Raw genomic sequence first — 18,129 nt, 5'->3', positions numbered from 1 at the left:
TTTAATTGTAAAAGGTATTGAACATAATTCTTCTTATAGAAGATCAATAAACTATGTATATCGAAAATATTTTAATTTAAATATAACGAAATAAAAAAATTATAGTGTTTTTATTATTTATACTCTTTAAGGACGTTCTTCGGGAAGGACCAAAAAAATGACTATTTCTATTAGGATCGTGTAAATGTATTCTCATTAATGTCCTTTATAAGCAATTTTTAAATCGAATCCTGATCAGAAAACGAAAATAATAGATAAAATCTTTTTAAAATTTAAAATTAAGCCAGAATATCAAAAGGGTTTCAGAAGAATAAACTACATGGTACGTATATGGCCTGAGAGTTGCGTTATTTTGAATTTAAATCGCTTGACTCGTCTAATGCAGTAGTTTTTGGCACCCCGTATAAAAATTTTAATCTTCGCCACTGATTATGCTTCATTATACCAAAGAATACAGACATACATAATGTATTCTTTGTTTATACGAATATTTTTTGAAAAACTTACTTAAAGTGTTTCATAGACGTTCAATATTTTTGCATATATTCTGCACTCCAATAAATATTAAACTCGAAACTACACATTTACCAGACGTTTGAAAATTTTGCAGAGCAATTTAAGTAATCATAAAATAAATTAAATGGAAAAATTACCGAAAGAATTTAAGGAAAAAACAAATATCTAATGTAATGTCTTTGACAAAAATATGAACGTCCTGTATCCTACTTATTTATTTTTTACTCAACGAGCGACTTTTTGATTTGCTTCCATAGATATAAAATTAAACATTGATTAATCTACTAGCATCGTGGAACTTTTATTTGTCTATTGGAATTGTTTCATCCACATCTATGGTATTTTAAATGCTATTTCATTCGAATTCTTATTTATGAAATAAATAAATCTTGAATTTTCACCAATTGTCAGGTGATTATTAATTTTATTTTTTATTTTTAATACATTTATTTAGTGAAATTATGTTTCGAACATGTTTACGAAACTTAAAAAATACCTCTAAATTTAGAACTATTAAAATTCAAACAATTAAATTAAATCCACCTAGGTATTTCTAACATATTTATTGTATGTGTAAATGAAACAGAAATTTTATTTTTTTTTGCAGACGTTTGATAAGTAAAATGAGTGATCGAGTACATTTTCTATTACCAAACAATCAGCCAATTGTTGAATTAGAATGTGCAACAGCATTTAATGCACTTACCAATGATGAGAAAAAGTATGCTCATTATTTGAGTCGAGCAGCTTGGAATGGTGGTCTTATCGTCTTAGTACAAACAAGTCCTGAATCCCCATTGATATTCGTATTGCTACATAAAATATTCCTGGCTCAAAATATTGAAGAATTACAAAAGGGTGCGCTGGGAGAAGGAAAATTAACCGAAGATGAATTTACTGTAAGACTTTAAATATTTGTACTACTTAATAAATTTAGCTGCCTCGCCGGCTAATGCCGGCTAAATAATGTACTCTTAAGCCTCTACCCTCCATACTTTTAAGTAGGTGGCTCAAAAGTTGTAATTTGATTGTAGAAATTTTAATAGAATGAAAACTGTTAAATCAAAAAAATTTTAAATAATTAAAAATCTGTCTAATTTAGTTATTATATATGCCCAAATTAAGTGCAGCCACTTTCAAGAGCCATTTTAAAAATATATAAAAGATAAACTATAAAAGTTTGTGTTTAAGATAAAAGATCCAAAAAGGACGCTATCAAATCGGCCGTGTTTTTATACCCTGTATAATATGTAATATACAGGGCTTTCGGTTATTGACTGCAGATCGTCATCCTGCAGAATAAGCTCATAACGACGAAGGAAAAAGTTATCTTCCACTTTTGGATCTGAAACCTACTTTGCGAGATAATTAACAAAATAAATTAATATATCCTTATCGAATCACAGTTCAATAAAATTTTGAATGAAACCAATAAAACACTACTTAAATAGAGGATGTGTTTTATCATAGTGGAAGGCGTCTCTAAATGCAAAATTATTACAAAAAAACTATTTGGCTACTTATGTTATTATAAAAACTAACCCATTAAAACCTACACTGCTTTTCTTTGTAAATTAAGTGTTATACGCAACCTATTGTGCGATATCACATATCGTAAGCATAAATTTACCAAAACGGACCAAATTTATGCTTAGATACGTATACTTCGAGACAAACCAGAGTATGTATGTTGTGTATTGACGTTGTTAAGTGAGACAATGTTTAAGATTTTGTGTTCTGTATTACATAATTTATTCCCCCTATCCCGGACCTATTAGATAATATATAAAAATAAAAATTTAGGAAAAATAAACACTTAACATTTTCAACGACTTTTTAAATTCTAAATGATAACTTTCTTAAACTTCTTTTTAGGCATTTTTGGTGTATTCATGTGGAATTTTTACAAATTCTGGAAACTATAAAGGATTTGGTGATACAAAATTTATACCAAATTTAGATTGTTCTAAATTTGAAAGCCTTGTTCGTTGCAGTGAAGCATATCGCCGTGAACCGAAAGTGATACAATCATTATGGGATCGAATTAAGGTTCCAGCTTATAAACTAGATGAAAAAGATAAAAGTTTAGGTTTAAATGAAAAGGTATATAAAATGAATAATTATTTTTAATATTTCCATTTAATTTTATTTTATTTTTGATAATAGGGTGTTACTACATACTTTTCTGCAAACTGTAGCTTGAAAGATGCTGAACTAGTAAATAAATGGGCGAAAACGAAAAATATCGAATGTTATAATTCTCGATGTTTTAAGACAACTGAAAATAATACTACTGTTTATGATATTAAACTAGCATCAATTGAAGAGGGTCCTCAAGAGGGTATAACAATACCCGAAGAATCATTCGAGGGATGCAAGTTTCGTGTAACTCGCGGTGATTATTCAGGTCTTTTAAAATTAGTAAATGAAGATTTAAAAAGTGCACAAAAATATGCAGCGAATGAAAATGAGAAACTTATGCTGGAAGAGTATATTAAGCACTTTAGCACCGGCTGTTTGAATGCACATAAGAATGGAAGTCGTTATTGGATTAAAGATAAAGGGCCTGTGATTGAAACGTAATTATCTTTTTTTTTTTAATTAAAATTGAATATATAAATCAATTCGAGTGGTCGCGTTTAATTTCGTGAAATCGAAGGTCGTAAAGTACGGTTTTTGATAAAAATTTTTTATAAATTAGTTCGTTATTTTGGACGAAAGATAATGAGTACAGTATCTATATTCTGCAAAAGATCTAGAAATTGTATTATGCTTTAAAATTCTACATTTTAGCTGATATAATTCAATTTGAAATTCGTATTTTCAGCATTTCGAAATATAAAATCAATCCAAACTTTCAATGCATTTTGTTTTAGATATATTGGATTTATTGAAACTTACCGTGATCCAGCTGGTATGCGAGGTGAATTTGAAGGATTTGTTGCAATGGTTAACAAGGAAATGTCTGTGAAATTTACTACTTTAGTTGAGAAGGCTGAAGATTTGTTACCAAATTTACCATGGCCTACATCTTTCGAAAAAGATACCTTTCTTCGTCCCGATTTTACGTCTCTAGATGTGTTAACATTTTCAGGAAGTGGAATCCCAGCTGGAATTAACATACCAAATTGTAAGTGCTTCAAAATATTTAAGTATAAGTTACATAAGTTTTTTTTTAATCATCCATTTTTTCAGACGATGAAATTCGACAATCAGAAGGTTTCAAGAATGTCTCATTAGGAAATGTAATACCAGCTAATTACAAAGAAAGTTTAACCCCATTCTTAAATCAAGAAGATCAAGATTTACTTGTGAAACATCGTGTGGCAGCATTTGAAGTACAAGTGGGTCTTCATGAATTACTAGGTCATGGTAGTGGAAAATTATTCCGTAAAGAAGATAATGGCAAATATAATTTTGATATTGCTAGCGTAAAAAATCCATTAACTGGCGAAGCAATTGATAAATGGTTTGAACCTGGTGAAACTTACGATTCAAAATTCACAACTTTAGGATCAAGTTATGAAGAATGTCGAGCGGAATGTGTTGGCTTATATTTGAGTTTGGATAGAGATATCTTAAAGTAAGTAGTAAAGTTAGGAAGATTTATATTCAGTAAATTGCGACTCCATAGAATTTTGCAATCATACTTAATTTTCTAATTCCTAATTTTCGAAATTTCATTTGTGCCTTAATATTTTTTAATCGGCTGCAGTTGAAGCTTCATTGTTACTTGCAACAAGTGTTGAAGGTAAATTCACCACCGTCTTTAGTTTTAAGAAGTTCTGATCCTTTAAGGAAAGTTGGTGTTTCTTTTTTGTTGGGTTTTCATTTATTAAATACTTCTTTTAAGCTTACAATAAAATGGATATAGTAAATCACTTCAATTTTTAGAATTTTCGGTCACGAAGGTGAAACCGCTGAAGATATTATTTACATAAATTGGTTAAGCCTTATATGGAATGGTGTTGGAAAAGCATTAGAAATGTACCAGCCAACTTCGAAAACATGGCTACAAGCACACGCTCAAGCACGATATGTAATAATGCGTGTACTTGTAGAAGCCGGTGATGATTTTATTACAATAACTGAAACTGAAGAAGGTAAAAATCTTCTTCTTACAATTGATCGTACTAAATTAGATACAGTTGGTAAAAAAGCAATTGGAGACTTTTTATGTAAATTACAAGTGTATAAGTCATTAGGCGATTTTGAAAGTGCCTCAAAAATGTATAATGCATATTCAGAAGTACCTGAAAGTGGACCGTATCCATGGGCACAATGGCGCGAGATTATTATGGCTCACAAACAGCCTAGAAAAATGATGGTTCAAGCAAATACTTTAGTTAAAGGTAAAAAACTTCTCACTAAATAATAAAGTTTAATTTTTTGATCAAATCTATATAAAAATAATTTTTGTTGTAGGCGATGAAATAATATTAAAAAATTATGAATCAAATTTTGCTGGGTTAATCAAAAGTGTAGTGGAACGTTTTCCAAATGCCGAAATTGATACAATTTTAGAAGAACTTTGGGAAAAAGATCAAAAATATTTTTAAATTGTTTTTTATAACTGTTGAAAAATTTTCCTACATTTATATAAATTGCATTTTAATTTAAGCTATTTTTATTACTTTATTAAAAAACATTATGCCAAATCATTATTTTAAGTAATGAAAGTATTAATAAATAAAAATTTATAAATAAATCAGTATATAATTTATCCATTTTTTATTTTACCAAAATAGATGCAGTTTCAAAAAAGCTTATGTCGTGATCAAATTAAATAAAAGTCTAAAAAGTCCGAATCATTTGATAAGTTCCAAGATGACATGCATATTCAAATAAGATTTCAGTCAACATTTCAAAAATCCAAATTTTCTTTAAATAAGATTTTTGCGTTTCTTAGAAAATCATTCAATTTTCTTTCACTAATTTAATAAGAAGAAAATCATTTAATGCAGTTATATTCAACTCGATGAGCCCAATTCTATAGTATAAAAGATTCATTGTTTTCAATCCGCATCTTAAATGTCTATGAATTAGAAATTGATCATTGAAGTTTTAAAATAAAATAAAATGGGGGCAGTTACTCAATATCGAACTTAATAAAATTATAAAAATTCTGTATAACTTAAATGCGAAAATATTACAGGACTTTTTATATTATTTTTTTATGCATGTATAAAATGCAACTTTTAAAAGACAAAAATCACAAAAAGTTTGCTTTTGTTGAATGCATATTTTGAACACAAAACAGGTATGAGGAAGTAGAGCAGTTTTTCCACTTTTTTCTACACTTGCCTACATAGAAATAAGTTGGATGTAAAGAAAAAATGTTTTTCGCATCCTTTTTATTTAAAATTGTGGAAAGTGCAAAAACAATTCCTCAAACAAAAGATAAATTTATGAAAATTTTTGTAAATTAAGTTTGGGCAATGTCCAATTGTGCAAATTTTGTTTCGAATTAATTTTTTTATTTTTTTAACATATTCCTTTGTCAAAAATATGATCTTATGTTTAAGCGTTTTGGGAAGAATAACACAAAAAAATAATTAAAATTAGTATTTCAAAATAAAAATAAAAAATAGACGATAACATTTATATACTATTTAAATTCACGTATTTAGAATAAATAAGTTTTAGTTTTTTATTTCATACATCTTTTTCAATTTTAAATTGTACTTAAAATGTTTTTGGAAAAGATGGCATTACCTGTTGAACGAATATAATTTTAAGGTCGCTTCGTACTAAACGGAGTATAGCATCGTGATTCGATAACGTCACGTCAAACTATTATTCAAAACAAAAATATATATGGCGACGTCTACATAGCAAGAAACATTTCGTTTTGTCATCATCAAGGTCCCTGACACATTGTGATTTGCGATTTACTGTTTCAAATATATTACATTTAACCTGTAAGTATCTGCGTCATTACACTCTTATCCTTAAATATTAGCATCACAAATCCCGTCTTGCTTCGGGTAATATTACTAGCTAGAGTTCTTGAGAAGTATCGAAAGTTTGAGCATTCGCCAACAACTACCAAGCTTACGAGAACGACATGACCATTGTAGTATTTTAGAATTAAATAATTATCTTGAGTTCATGAACATCCGTTTCTCTTTAAGATAGCGATTTTTTATTTCCTATAATAATTTAATATTTTACAACTTAAGTTAATATATTGAAGATAAAGGTTTTTAATTTTTGAAACTACTATCTCTCTTCCAAAATAGCGGCGCTAAAACACTTTTAATTATCTTGAACTTCAACACGTTGAACATTAAAGCTATCAACTGAATGAATATAATCAATTAATCACCAACATTTCAAAGCTAGCGAAGTTGACAATTCTTCAGCGAAAATAATACATATTATTTGATGTAAAATAAAGGTTTCGATGTGAATCGACCTTTATAGTAGTTGTAAACATATCGTATACTGTCAATTGTAAAAACCTGTTGCGTTTCCGCTAGTTACTTGATTTTTTTCGCGGTATATGTTGTTAACAAAAATGGTGAATGAACAAGAATTAATTGACCAATTTAAAATTGGTCTTGCAATTAGTTTGGATAAACAAGTTCTGGATAAATGTAAGATTAATTTAATTATTAATAAATGTAGTTTTCGTTTAAATATTTTGTTTGGTTATATTTTTGGGTAAAATTTTTCATATAAAGGTGTAAATTTATGTTCAAAATATGGTATAAGTGAAGAAGATTTTGTCAATGATTGGATTGCATTTTCATTATCCAATTCTCTTGATTCGGAACCTACTGTTAATGCCCTACAATTATTAGAACGTAAACAATTATCGAGTACATTGTCTCATACACCGGCAAAAAAAATTGAATCAAAAATATATTCACCAAAAGTGCAAAAAATTACGTATCCTTACAAAATAATTTACAAGATAATATTAAATTTTCAAAAAAAAAATTTTTCTTAACGTGATTTCTTAGATCTTCTGACGATATTGTTCAATCATATTTACAAAATAAAACACCACAGGTAAGTAATTTTTTTTTTTTTTTATATTGTAAATAGTACTTTAAGGCCTGAGGGTGTAACATCTCGGCAGGTAAATGTAACTTTACCGCCATAATATTCTATTTCTTTTTGTACTGTTATGTAGTAAGCATATACATCCTTTTCCTTCATCAATATGTAGTAGACAAAGATGCCACTGTCTTGAAGTTATCGAAACTTGTACCCTCTATCTTACAAAACTTAAAAGTTTCTGAGAAAATTTTCAAGGACAGATGCTCACTGTGCGGCGGCCATTAACATAGACTGGTCATTGACAAGACGCTTATATTTTAAAGCATTATTTTAACTTTTGTTTCAAGCTGAAGTTTCTTGAAAAAGTTATTTTAAAGAAAGTGTTTTAAGAATATTTGTAAGTTACTTTTGTGAATTGTAATTAATTTTTTTTTTTTTAAACAAGTTCTTTTCCGTTGAAGCGTCAGCATCGCCGATTGTAAACAACAAACTTTTAAAAATTTTTATACATCGTTACATACAAAAAGTTTTCTTTTTTTTTCATCCGAGGTTTTCTATTTTTTTTAAAAAGTATTTTGAACGTTTAAAAAAAATAATTTAGTGTAATCATTTATGTAAAAAATTATTTTTAATTAACTTTATTTTTACTTAATGCGAACAAAGGCAACAGTTGTAATCTTGTTCGAAACTTCCATTATCGAAAATTTTTACATTATCAGTCCTCAATGAGTGCGGGTCTTGTGCACATTTTTTGTTGATATTTGTGACTAGATCCACACTCATTAAGGAATTTATGTGGAAAGCATCTTTTTTTTTTATTTAGGCATTCATTTTGATTTAGCATAAACAATAAATTTGCAATTTCTGTTGGCGGGTTTGTTTCTAGTATCATGTTTATTTATTTGTGACTAGATCCATACTCGTCTACAGCGATTGTTAACATCCAGCAGTTCGCGCCGAATTTTTAATATTATTAAATTATATTTTTGAAAAATAAATTTATATAATTTTCTATAATTTATTTTATTTATTAAATAAATATGATATATGGTACCAATATTTGGATTATTTAAATAAATACAGGCTCATAAACGAAGACGCCAAGGCGTCTCTGGCAATGTTTTGGGTTAGAAATTTAAACAAATTTGGATATACAAAATTTTTATTAAAATGCAAGAAATTTGAGTCAAAAATTGTAAAGCAATTTTCCATGGATAATAAATTGTACAAGCTATCAATATTGAACTTTTAAGTTCCTACTTAAATTTCTCTAACGAATTCTTTCAAGTTTTACTTTTTGCACAATACTCCAAAATTAAAATTTCCGGACAATATGATCCCTTTAGAGCCACTCGGTTATTTTTTAAGAAAACATGCTCTTTGCTTCTTTTATTTTTTTTTTTTACAATTTTAAACATAATTACGTAATAATTTCATACATTACGTAAAAGCTTGAAAAACAATTAGCAATCAATATTTTAGAATTTCTTGTCCAATTAACGAAGTGATTCATGCACAAGGGAAATCTATTTCGGCAATAAAGATGAATGCATAAATACGGCTCCGCTTATTGTATTTCATTGACTTTTCTTTCTGAACCGTGCTATTTTGAACTAGGAAAATACGAAGCATTTAAATGTATTTTTGAAAACGATACAGTTACTAAAAGAAAATTCTTTGCTCAGGACATTTTAGAGATTTCTTAAAAATAAATATAACAATGCTATGTTAAAGTTTCGTCTGAGTTGAAATTGTGATTTTTTTTTTCGTAAAATGTATTGGGTGTTACAAAAACTATGAGAATTCTACACATTAAGAAGTAAAGAAATATTTTAGTAACTTTTCCGTCATTTTGTTTTTCAGGAAAAAGTTTTTAATTTCTTCTTATGAAACTTACTAAAGAAATTTGAAATATTTCTTTTTTAAATTCAACAAATACTTCAATAAGTATTCAAGTAGTTAAATTAATTAGAAATCGTAAAAAGTTATTAAGCATTTTTGACCTGAATTCCAGTACTACTTAGCCCGCTACCTATTTTTGTAGCACCATGTATTCATTCTTCTATAAAAGGCATTAGCTCAATTCTCAGATAGTTTTCAATAAATTTCAATTCTCTAGCTGCATTTAGATAAGTTGTGCGTAGGCTTAAAAAAACGATATAATTCATTATTTGCGACATAATAGGAAGATAAATTCGACATTATAGACAAATTCTACATTATTCTACAACAACAAAATATGTACATTTATTGCCTTCTTAACCCTCATAAAACTATCTCGGCTCGCTTTATACACCAAATCAATTCTTGCTTCGATTTCTTACATGAAATTCTTAAAAGAAAATCTGGCGCACACTAGAAGAAATTATGATAGACGGTATCTATACTTGCGGTAAATTAGATATATTTGGTGGTTGAAAAACGCTTACGCTTTTTAACGTGTACAGTTCCACTAAATATATCTGATATATAGTGACGTGATTTTATTGAACGTATAAGAACGTATTAAAGTATACATTGCCGCATCATATTAGAATAAAATACCTGTATTAATTTTAAAGGCATCCAAAATTAACGATGTTTAACGCATACTATCATAAATTTTTGTAAGAATTTCTTGCAAGAAAGTGAGTGTTATTATAATAAAAACTAGCTCGACCCGTGCGAAACTCCGCTCCCGTAATTACAGTAACCCGTGACTAAAAAAACAAACAACAAATTTCGTAGAAAAGTGTAGAAAAAAGTCAAAAGTCCTTAAATTATCTGTAAAAACTAACATGTTTGCATAATAATGTTTTGAGTATTATATGTCTAGACTATTAGGAGAGCATCTGTAAAAACTAACATGTTTGCCTAATAAACTTATTATTTAAATTTATAATATTATTTCGTTCAAATTATTTGTCTAGTGTGTTTTTTCCTAAGCGGTATATTTTTCGTCAAACCAAGACATAATAATAAGCTTGAAAATGAGGAGTGAATCATGGAATTGATGAAGGAATAAGGAAGGTAAAAGTAGGACAGAAAAAACTCTAAGAATTTCGTATAAGAAATCCTTATCATGTGTCCCCAGCCTATATCTTATAGAAAGATCAAAGATGTGAAGGAGAAATGAAAATATTAAATTTTAAGTTGTATTGATAGAAAAGATATTAAACTTATTGCGAGTATGAATCGATATTGATCGAATTCATTGTTGAATTTGTAGCATTCATCAATTTTTACGATTGTAATTTAATTTCAGAGAAATGTTGAAACAATTAATAAACGACAGTTGGCGTCACCTCAAGAAGATACTACAAAAAGACGGCAAATATCAAACTTGAATCAATCTCAATTTGGCTCCGTTTCATTTAATTCTGATGCGTAAGTTGGTAGTTCTTAAATTTTTTTCAAAAAAGTAACATTTAATTTATCAGTCTTATATTGGAAATAAATTCGAACCAATTAAATACAAGAAGATCTAACTTCTATACCTGTTCGACTTCAAATTGGGAACAAACAATTCCAGTTTGAGAGCAAACTTGAAAAAATAGGTAGAAGGAAGAAAAACGTAGGTCAGCAGGGCTAACAAAAACTAGGAAATCTGTAACCCATGAAAGAACGTCCACTTCTAGTGTTGGACATCGAGCACAGTACCAAATGGGAAAGAAAGACCTTATAAGTGATCCGAGAAACTTATTAATCTGACCAGAATAATTTTTTTGAAACCTGAATAGATTAGTCAAAAATTGAATGGAAAATCAACCACAAGTTTTATATACAAATTTGTTTATTTAGATCCGAACCTTCAACAAAATACAATGAACGTACCGATTCAGAAGCAGTACAAATATCTTTTGGTGATGAAGAAATGTTGAAGAAGGCCTCGTGGAAAGGTAAAAGTGTGCTGGATGTGAATATCAAATTATTAAAACAGTTAGACAGTTATAAATATATGCGATCTCATGTCGGAGCGAATATTGACGTGGAAGTCAAAACAACCAATCGATTAGTATTTCAAATTATGATGAAAAATGAATTGACTTGTACAAATAGAATTGATGAAGTTTTAGTGGTAAGATCCTGTTACTTAGATTCAGTAATATGTCTGAAATATGAGAAATAATTAATTTTTTACAGTTAATTATTTCATCATTTATAGGATGAAAGTATTTTTTGTGGTCGCTTAAGAAAGGCGATTGGTGAATCCGATGAAAAGGTAGACTTAGAAAGTCATAAGCGTGGTAGTTCTTACGGAAAACGAATGAGTTTGAATTTTAAAAATTTACAAGAATACTGTTTATATCCCGGACAAGTTGTATGCTTTAGTGGTATAAATCCTAGTGGAAGAAAAATATTACCAACGAAATGCTTTACAGATGCTCCTCCACCACTTCCAGATACAAAATTAACATTCAATGAAGGTTTGTATTTTTCAATTTTATTAAATAAAGTTTACAGTTTTTACATTTTCCGAATAATTATTAGTGGCAACAACTTTGCAATTGCTGGAACACACCAATATATCTTCGATTTGAGATATGGATCTGACTAGCCATCCCTGTAGCAGTCCTCTTTGCTTGGAGTTTTTCCTTACATTTTAAGGGTAATTTCAAGTCGCGATGGCTCTAATATTTATGAGTCGGTTGGCCTCTTTAACAAGTAAGCTTGTGTTTTTTATTACACACCGCTTTTATATATGAATGACGTCATATGGTGGGTGGTAACTAATGGTTTTTTCTATGATATAATTTTATAGAATTCGCTGTAGTGCTGATATTTGTGAGGAACTCCCCGTTTTTGTTGATTTTTTAAAAACAGAGCTGTATTTCGTATATCAATTATATCTAACATTTATATTTTGCAGGTTCTTCATTACAAATTGTAATTGCTTCTGGCCCTTACACTCTAAACGATAACATTGAATATGAGCCGTTAAATGATTTTGTTAATTATATTGTTCGAAATAAACCAGACGTAGTAATCATGACTGGACCGTTTGTTGACGAGGAACATGAACGAATTGCTGATGGAATGCTTGCTGAAACTTTTAATGAATTATTTGAACGACTTATTGCTGGAATTATGGAACCTTTAGCCCAGTAAGATATCATAAAAAAAAGTTTACGATAAACAAAAATATAAAAATTGTATTTATTCCAGATTACAAACACATGTTATACTTATACCATCGTACCAAGATGCACATCACTCACCCGTGTATCCTACTCCACCCTACAAATTGAGACAACATTATCCACGACTTCATTTATGTCCAGATCCATGTCAAGTAAATATAAATGGTTTAATAGTGGCAGCAACATCAGTCGATGTTATAAAACATATTAGCAGTATAGAACTTTGGTATGTAAAATATGTTCCATTAAGGCTTTTCGTCCATTGACACAATGCAACAGTTGTACCGAATTATTAATTAGAGTAGGTCGGACTTGAGTTGAATTTGTTGCAATCGTACAAGTAGGCGAGATTCAGCGCATTAACATGTGACCGAATAGGAAGCCATACCCGTCTAACGTTTTAAGTCGAAACCGCAGTCGAGTTGCGCCAGTGGACAAAGGTTTATGTTGAATCGATTTATTTCTTAATTGAATTCTTATTTTGATTTCAGTAAACCAATGACTAGTGATCGAATAAAACGTGTGGCGACACATTTACTATCGCAACGATCCATTTATCCTCTATCACGTGAAACAAGTCAGGTTCCATTAGATTCTGAATTATGGAAACAACTTACACATTTAGATGTTGTACCTCATTTAATGATTTTACCGTCGAAACTTAAGTATTTTATAAAGGTAAGTTAACACAATTTCTCTATTGACTACTCGTAATAAGCATTCATTAAATTCAATCCGGACCACCCTTTAATTGACTAAATAGAAAATAATTGAGTTGAGGTAATCGATTGGAAAAATAAAAAAAGATAATTTTGACTTCTACTCTCCGTTATCGTTACTCGGAAAAATATTCATATTTTGGAACTTACTATTCGGTTATTTATACATATAATTTTAAAAGTAAATTTTAATTGTTTTTCTAGGATATTGGCGAATGTATCATCATAAATCCTGAAATATTAGGCAAAGGCACAAAAGGTGGAACTTTTGGAAGGATTGAAATTTTAAATAAAAATAATTCAATTACCAGTAATATTTTAGGTCAAATAATTAAAATTTAATAAAAATATCGTGACGATTTGTTAAATATAATTTGTTTTTTGTTTTTTTATTTAATAATACAACAATATTTACATAATAATTTAATAAAAAAAATACCTTTTTTATCGATTTGGTGTTGATGTTGTAGTCGGCGCACTTGTAGTTGGTGCAATTTGTTGAGGTCCACTCTCATCTTCAATACTATCAAATTGTGATGAAACCCATGCCAAACCCCATTTTAAATTTGTTAATAAAAATTTAAGTGCTTTTGTCCATTGTTCTTCAGAATTAAATTGTATCCTAGAAAATTTAATAATTTTTATGTTTGTGCCATATTTTGTGAAAAAAAAATTTTGAACCAAAGTTCCCAGAATGTAAGAAAAAGAATGTAATTTTTTTATAAATAAAATTATCGGCAATTTCGTCTTATTAAAACGAATTTGATATTATTAGCCTTAAGTATTGTAAATTATTTTAACAAATAACTTGCATCTCTTAACCAAGCTACATAATAAAGTTTTAGCTACAGTAAAATTTCTCGAGAAAATTTTTCCAGATTTTTTCTAACAGGTATGTATCGCTAAAGAAAACTGTACAAATCGTCCAATCCCTTTGAAGATATTTAGTTTCTGAGATATCAACTAAAATTGTAAATGGGGAGTGGTGACCTGAATATAAGTATTTTTAGGATTCACAGTATTTTAGAAGAAAAATTTAAAAAAAACCCGTCTTAAACTCTATTTTACAGTATTTTTACGATGATTTTGTTCATTCATCCTGATTCAAGCTGTATTTTAATAATTTAAAAAGTTAAAATTATTCATACTTGATAAAGTAACAATTGCCATTAGCAGAATCTTCAATTTTACCAGATTTTTCTGGATTATTTTTATCCATACGAATTTTGTATGGTAAACAAAATCCAGGATCTTCCTTTTCCACTTCTTCTTTAAATTGTTGTAAACAATCTAAAAATGCATTCATAGCATCATCGAATTTCGTACTCCACATATAACGAAATCCACCAACACCAAATAATGGCAATTCTCGGTGATCTGCGTAAACCTAAAACAATATTCAAAATACATTTGTTTAAAATCTTCGGCTTACATAAATATTTATATTTATTAATTAATTAAAGCTTCTGACTTACATAAATATATGAATGATTTCCATAAGGTACAACTTTATACTTTTCAAATGTAAGATTCATTTTACGAGCTAATGCATTCAATAATAGAGCTGTTTGACCCCAAGCTGCGTTTATTTCAGACCAATCAACAGGTGCTGACGGTAATCGCCCTAATCGAAAATTATTAATTGTCCCAAAATGTCCAGAATGCCATATATGAAATGTTGCATTGAATACATTAGTTTTCTTTAATTTGTCTAATTGTTGTTGAGCGTAATGTAATTGACACTCCAAACTAGAAACAGAAAACAAATTTTCTAATAATTTCCTAAACAAAACTTAATACGATCATTCGAGTTTAGATAAAAATATGCATTTTCAATATATGTTAATCAATGGCAAATATATAAAATTTAATTTGTTGACATAATGTTTTTAAGAAATTTTTGAAATATCTGACATAATAGTCAGCGGGACGGTCCCTTTTTGTTAAATGATATGTTCAAACAGTATAATAAAGTTGCAAAGTCTCCATCAAAATCATTTTTTAAAAAAATATACTGTCCTGTGGACTATAAGGACTTTATTTTCTAAAAATTATATAGCTGGTATCAACGATAGATCCAACCAGGAATGATGGTTATTATTTGAAGTTTTGAACAGTTTGGGCTTTAAATAAAATTTGTAAAAACCATATTTTTTCAGAATTATCTTTTTAAATTTTTTCTTGAGTCGATGCTCCGCGATAAGCCCCACCGGTAATCATGATTACTTTTGGGCTTCTCCAAAGTTTGTTCTTTTTTTACTTTTTCAATATTTTGCTCTTTTTCTTTATTCTCAAATTGTCAATTATTAATATAATAAAATCTAGAATACCTTTTATAATCGTCTTCAGTTAACATAACATATCTTCGATGTTTCGTATATTCTCTCCAATATTTTTCTTCCTCTTCTTTTAAACGTTTTTGTTCCAATTTTTGCTCTTCCAATGCTTCTGTCGTTGCTTTTACTTCACTCTGTAAGGCTTCCAATTCGTTTAGTAATCGTTGTTCTTCATTCCGGTAATCTTCTAATTCACGTTCTAATGCTTCTATACTCGGTTCATTTGTTTCATTCTCTAATCTACAATAGGATTATCATTAAGTACAAACATCGAGAATTTGTAAGAAACGAAAGAAATTTTTTTTCGCTGAATAAAAGAAGGTAGGGAGTTATGAGAGCGCAAGTAGAGATCTCGAGTCTATTCGAACTATTTATCCAGTCAAATTACACTTTGAAGGTTACAAAAATTCCCATAGAGCTAAAAATTAGTATGAATGTTCAGAATACTATTATAAATGAATTGTGAAAAGTCCCCATCAATCCCCCTTGTGCAAAAAATTTTATTGAGGGGGAAAATTTACAAAAATAGGTTTTTTGCGTTTTTCATCAAAACGGTGAGTTTAACAGCAAAAATAGTTCAGACAAAAATTGTAGATCATTCAATTTTCTACAAAATGTGTTAGTACTCCACTAGTTCGAGTACTAACAAAATCTAAAGGTATTTTATTCTTACTGTACATATTAAATATACATACAAATTCAAGTCATACTTTTTAAGGTATTCTTTATAATCCACCCAATCACTTTCCGTAACTTTTAACTGATGCTCTAATAATTCTAAAAGTGTATCTGTACATTCATCACACAATGGATGATCGAAATTTGAATATGATGATAAAGTATCAAATAAGTTAGCTCGAACACGCATTTGATGATTTAAGCTTTCTGTACCACCGTCAGATATTAGCATAAAACCACTTGCACCATTTTCATATTCAGTTAAACGAAAAGGTGGCACAAATAAATCCAAACTTGATGCTTGTGATTCAATATCAATATCGGGATTTGAATGTATAGGCACTAAAAAAGAAAGTACAAAAAAATTTCATTGCTTTCTTCCTATAGGTAAATTGGATAATATTTTACTCACATATTAATGAAGCTAACGTATGTTCACCTAAATAATTAAACGATTCATCTAAATTTAATGGATGTAAACATCTTTGACAAGCAAAATTAACACTTATTTTTGTATCCGTCATTTTTTATCTAATTTTTGTGTATATAACTACTACGTTTGACATTTTACTTTTATTCTTTTATTGTTCTCAGTTTGCCAGTTTATTATTAAGTACTTCTGATATACTATATATGTCTATTTTGCTCTCTTTTTACATGGTTTTCCGTGCGAACACAGCTAATTGCCTATATATGTGCACAATTTGGAATTTGTTGTTGTACAGCAAACGCCTAGGCAAAATCAACTTTAACAGGTCGTATTAGTTATATAAGTGGATTATAAACAAGAAGTAAAGAATTTTAATCTACATTAACTAGTCAACGTTAATTATTATACCTAGAAAAGCTCACTTTAACTAGTATGAGTTAGTAAAAATTGGTTCTTATATTTATGTTTAACAAAATTGTTTAAGTAAAATTCCGACTACGAAAAAGATGAAAACAAACGTAAAATGTAGTGAATGGCCTCCCGTCCTTCTTACCTTTAAATTTTTGGGCTTTCCTTTATTGGAAAAGGTTTACCATACGGCCATGGATTATATAAACAATTTTGTCTTCTCTGCATCTTTTTAAGATAATATCAGCAAAAATAATGTTCGCCGTCCTTTACACTAACACTATAAAGGAGGACTCCGTGATCTTAGCTGGGGTCCTGAGACCAAGCACTAATATCCAGGAATTGACCCCACTCGCGGTATAGGTATAGAGAACGACCAACTAGCCTCACGTAGTCTTTATCTTTCTCACACATTTCAGCCTCAGGCCGTATTTACTTAACAGTTGGATAGGGAACACTCAGGCCATTCTGTATGGTTATGATTGATACTTGATATTATTATTCATCTCTGTTCGTATTTTCTATATAATATCGGAAGTAAAATGTCTTATTATTTGTACAAGAAATCATTAGCTTTTTATATTTAAATATTGACAGTGGTACACATGACGAGGTGGCCGAGTGGTTAAGGCGTTGGACTGCTAATCCAATGTGCTCTGCACGCGTGGGTTCGAATCCCATCCTCGTCGATGAAATTTTACTAATTTTTAACTAGTAAATGTAATTTTGTTCAAGCATTTTAATTTTTTCTTTACTCTCAATACATAAACTATTGTTCAAATTTTAAGAAAATTTATCTCTCTAAATAAAATATATAGAAATTAAAAATTTTATATAGATATTAAAACTCGTTTTGGAACCTGCACAATTAGTGTTTAGAAAATTTATTTCAGTGAAGTTTTGTCGATATATTT

General features: G+C 29.0%; 3 protein-coding genes and 1 non-coding gene across 6 annotated transcripts; 3 read left to right on the top strand and 1 right to left on the bottom strand.

Annotated features, from left to right (window-relative positions):
• The first annotated feature begins 836 nt into the window (after positions 1-836).
• Positions 837-5,110, top strand: LOC123291408 (dipeptidyl peptidase 3). 2 transcript variants are annotated; one of them, XM_044871682.1, is made up of 8 exons: positions 837-927; positions 1,124-1,415; positions 2,392-2,619; positions 2,683-3,095; positions 3,393-3,646; positions 3,712-4,099; positions 4,411-4,868; positions 4,942-5,110. In XM_044871682.1, exons 2-8 carry the CDS (start codon positions 1,140-1,142, stop codon positions 5,073-5,075), a joined length of 2,151 nt encoding a protein of 716 aa, XP_044727617.1. In that variant the 5' UTR covers positions 837-927; positions 1,124-1,139; the 3' UTR covers positions 5,076-5,110. The 2 variants fall into 2 exon arrangements, with proteins under 2 accessions (XP_044727617.1, XP_044727616.1); XM_044871681.1 differs by lacking the exon at positions 837-927 and adding an exon at positions 961-1,063.
• Positions 5,111-6,987: 1,877 nt separating this feature from the next.
• Positions 6,988-13,840, top strand: LOC123292399 (DNA polymerase alpha subunit B). The gene is made up of 10 exons (XM_044873045.1): positions 6,988-7,115; positions 7,203-7,410; positions 7,485-7,533; positions 10,769-10,890; positions 11,305-11,581; positions 11,669-11,930; positions 12,374-12,608; positions 12,670-12,870; positions 13,136-13,322; positions 13,568-13,840. The coding sequence occupies exons 1-10, from the start codon at positions 7,022-7,024 to the stop codon at positions 13,703-13,705; spliced, it is 1,773 nt and encodes a 590-aa protein (XP_044728980.1). The 5' UTR covers positions 6,988-7,021; the 3' UTR covers positions 13,706-13,840.
• LOC123292400 (beclin-1-like protein) lies at positions 13,685-16,933 on the bottom strand. Of its 2 annotated transcripts, none has more exons than XM_044873046.1 (6): positions 16,790-16,933; positions 16,395-16,719; positions 15,694-15,939; positions 14,839-15,112; positions 14,512-14,750; positions 13,685-13,985 (listed from the first exon to the last, which is right to left on the bottom strand). In XM_044873046.1, the coding sequence occupies exons 1-6, from the start codon at positions 16,899-16,901 to the stop codon at positions 13,808-13,810; spliced, it is 1,374 nt and encodes a 457-aa protein (XP_044728981.1). In that variant the 5' UTR covers positions 16,902-16,933; the 3' UTR covers positions 13,685-13,807. The 2 variants fall into 2 exon arrangements, with proteins under 2 accessions (XP_044728981.1, XP_044728982.1); XM_044873047.1 differs by having other exon boundaries at positions 16,410-16,719.
• An 889-nt stretch (positions 16,934-17,822) lies between these two features.
• Positions 17,823-17,904, top strand: Trnas-gcu. The gene has a single exon. It is a non-coding gene; the product is annotated as a tRNA-Ser (tRNA).
• The last annotated feature ends 225 nt before the right edge of the window (positions 17,905-18,129 follow it).

Source organism: Chrysoperla carnea, chromosome 2 (assembly GCF_905475395.1).
Source record: "Chrysoperla carnea chromosome 2, inChrCarn1.1, whole genome shotgun sequence".
In the NCBI taxonomy this organism is placed as follows: domain Eukaryota; kingdom Metazoa; phylum Arthropoda; class Insecta; order Neuroptera; family Chrysopidae; genus Chrysoperla; species Chrysoperla carnea.
The sequence above is the reverse complement of the archived record's forward strand: the minus strand, read 5'-3'. Positions and strand labels throughout refer to the sequence as shown.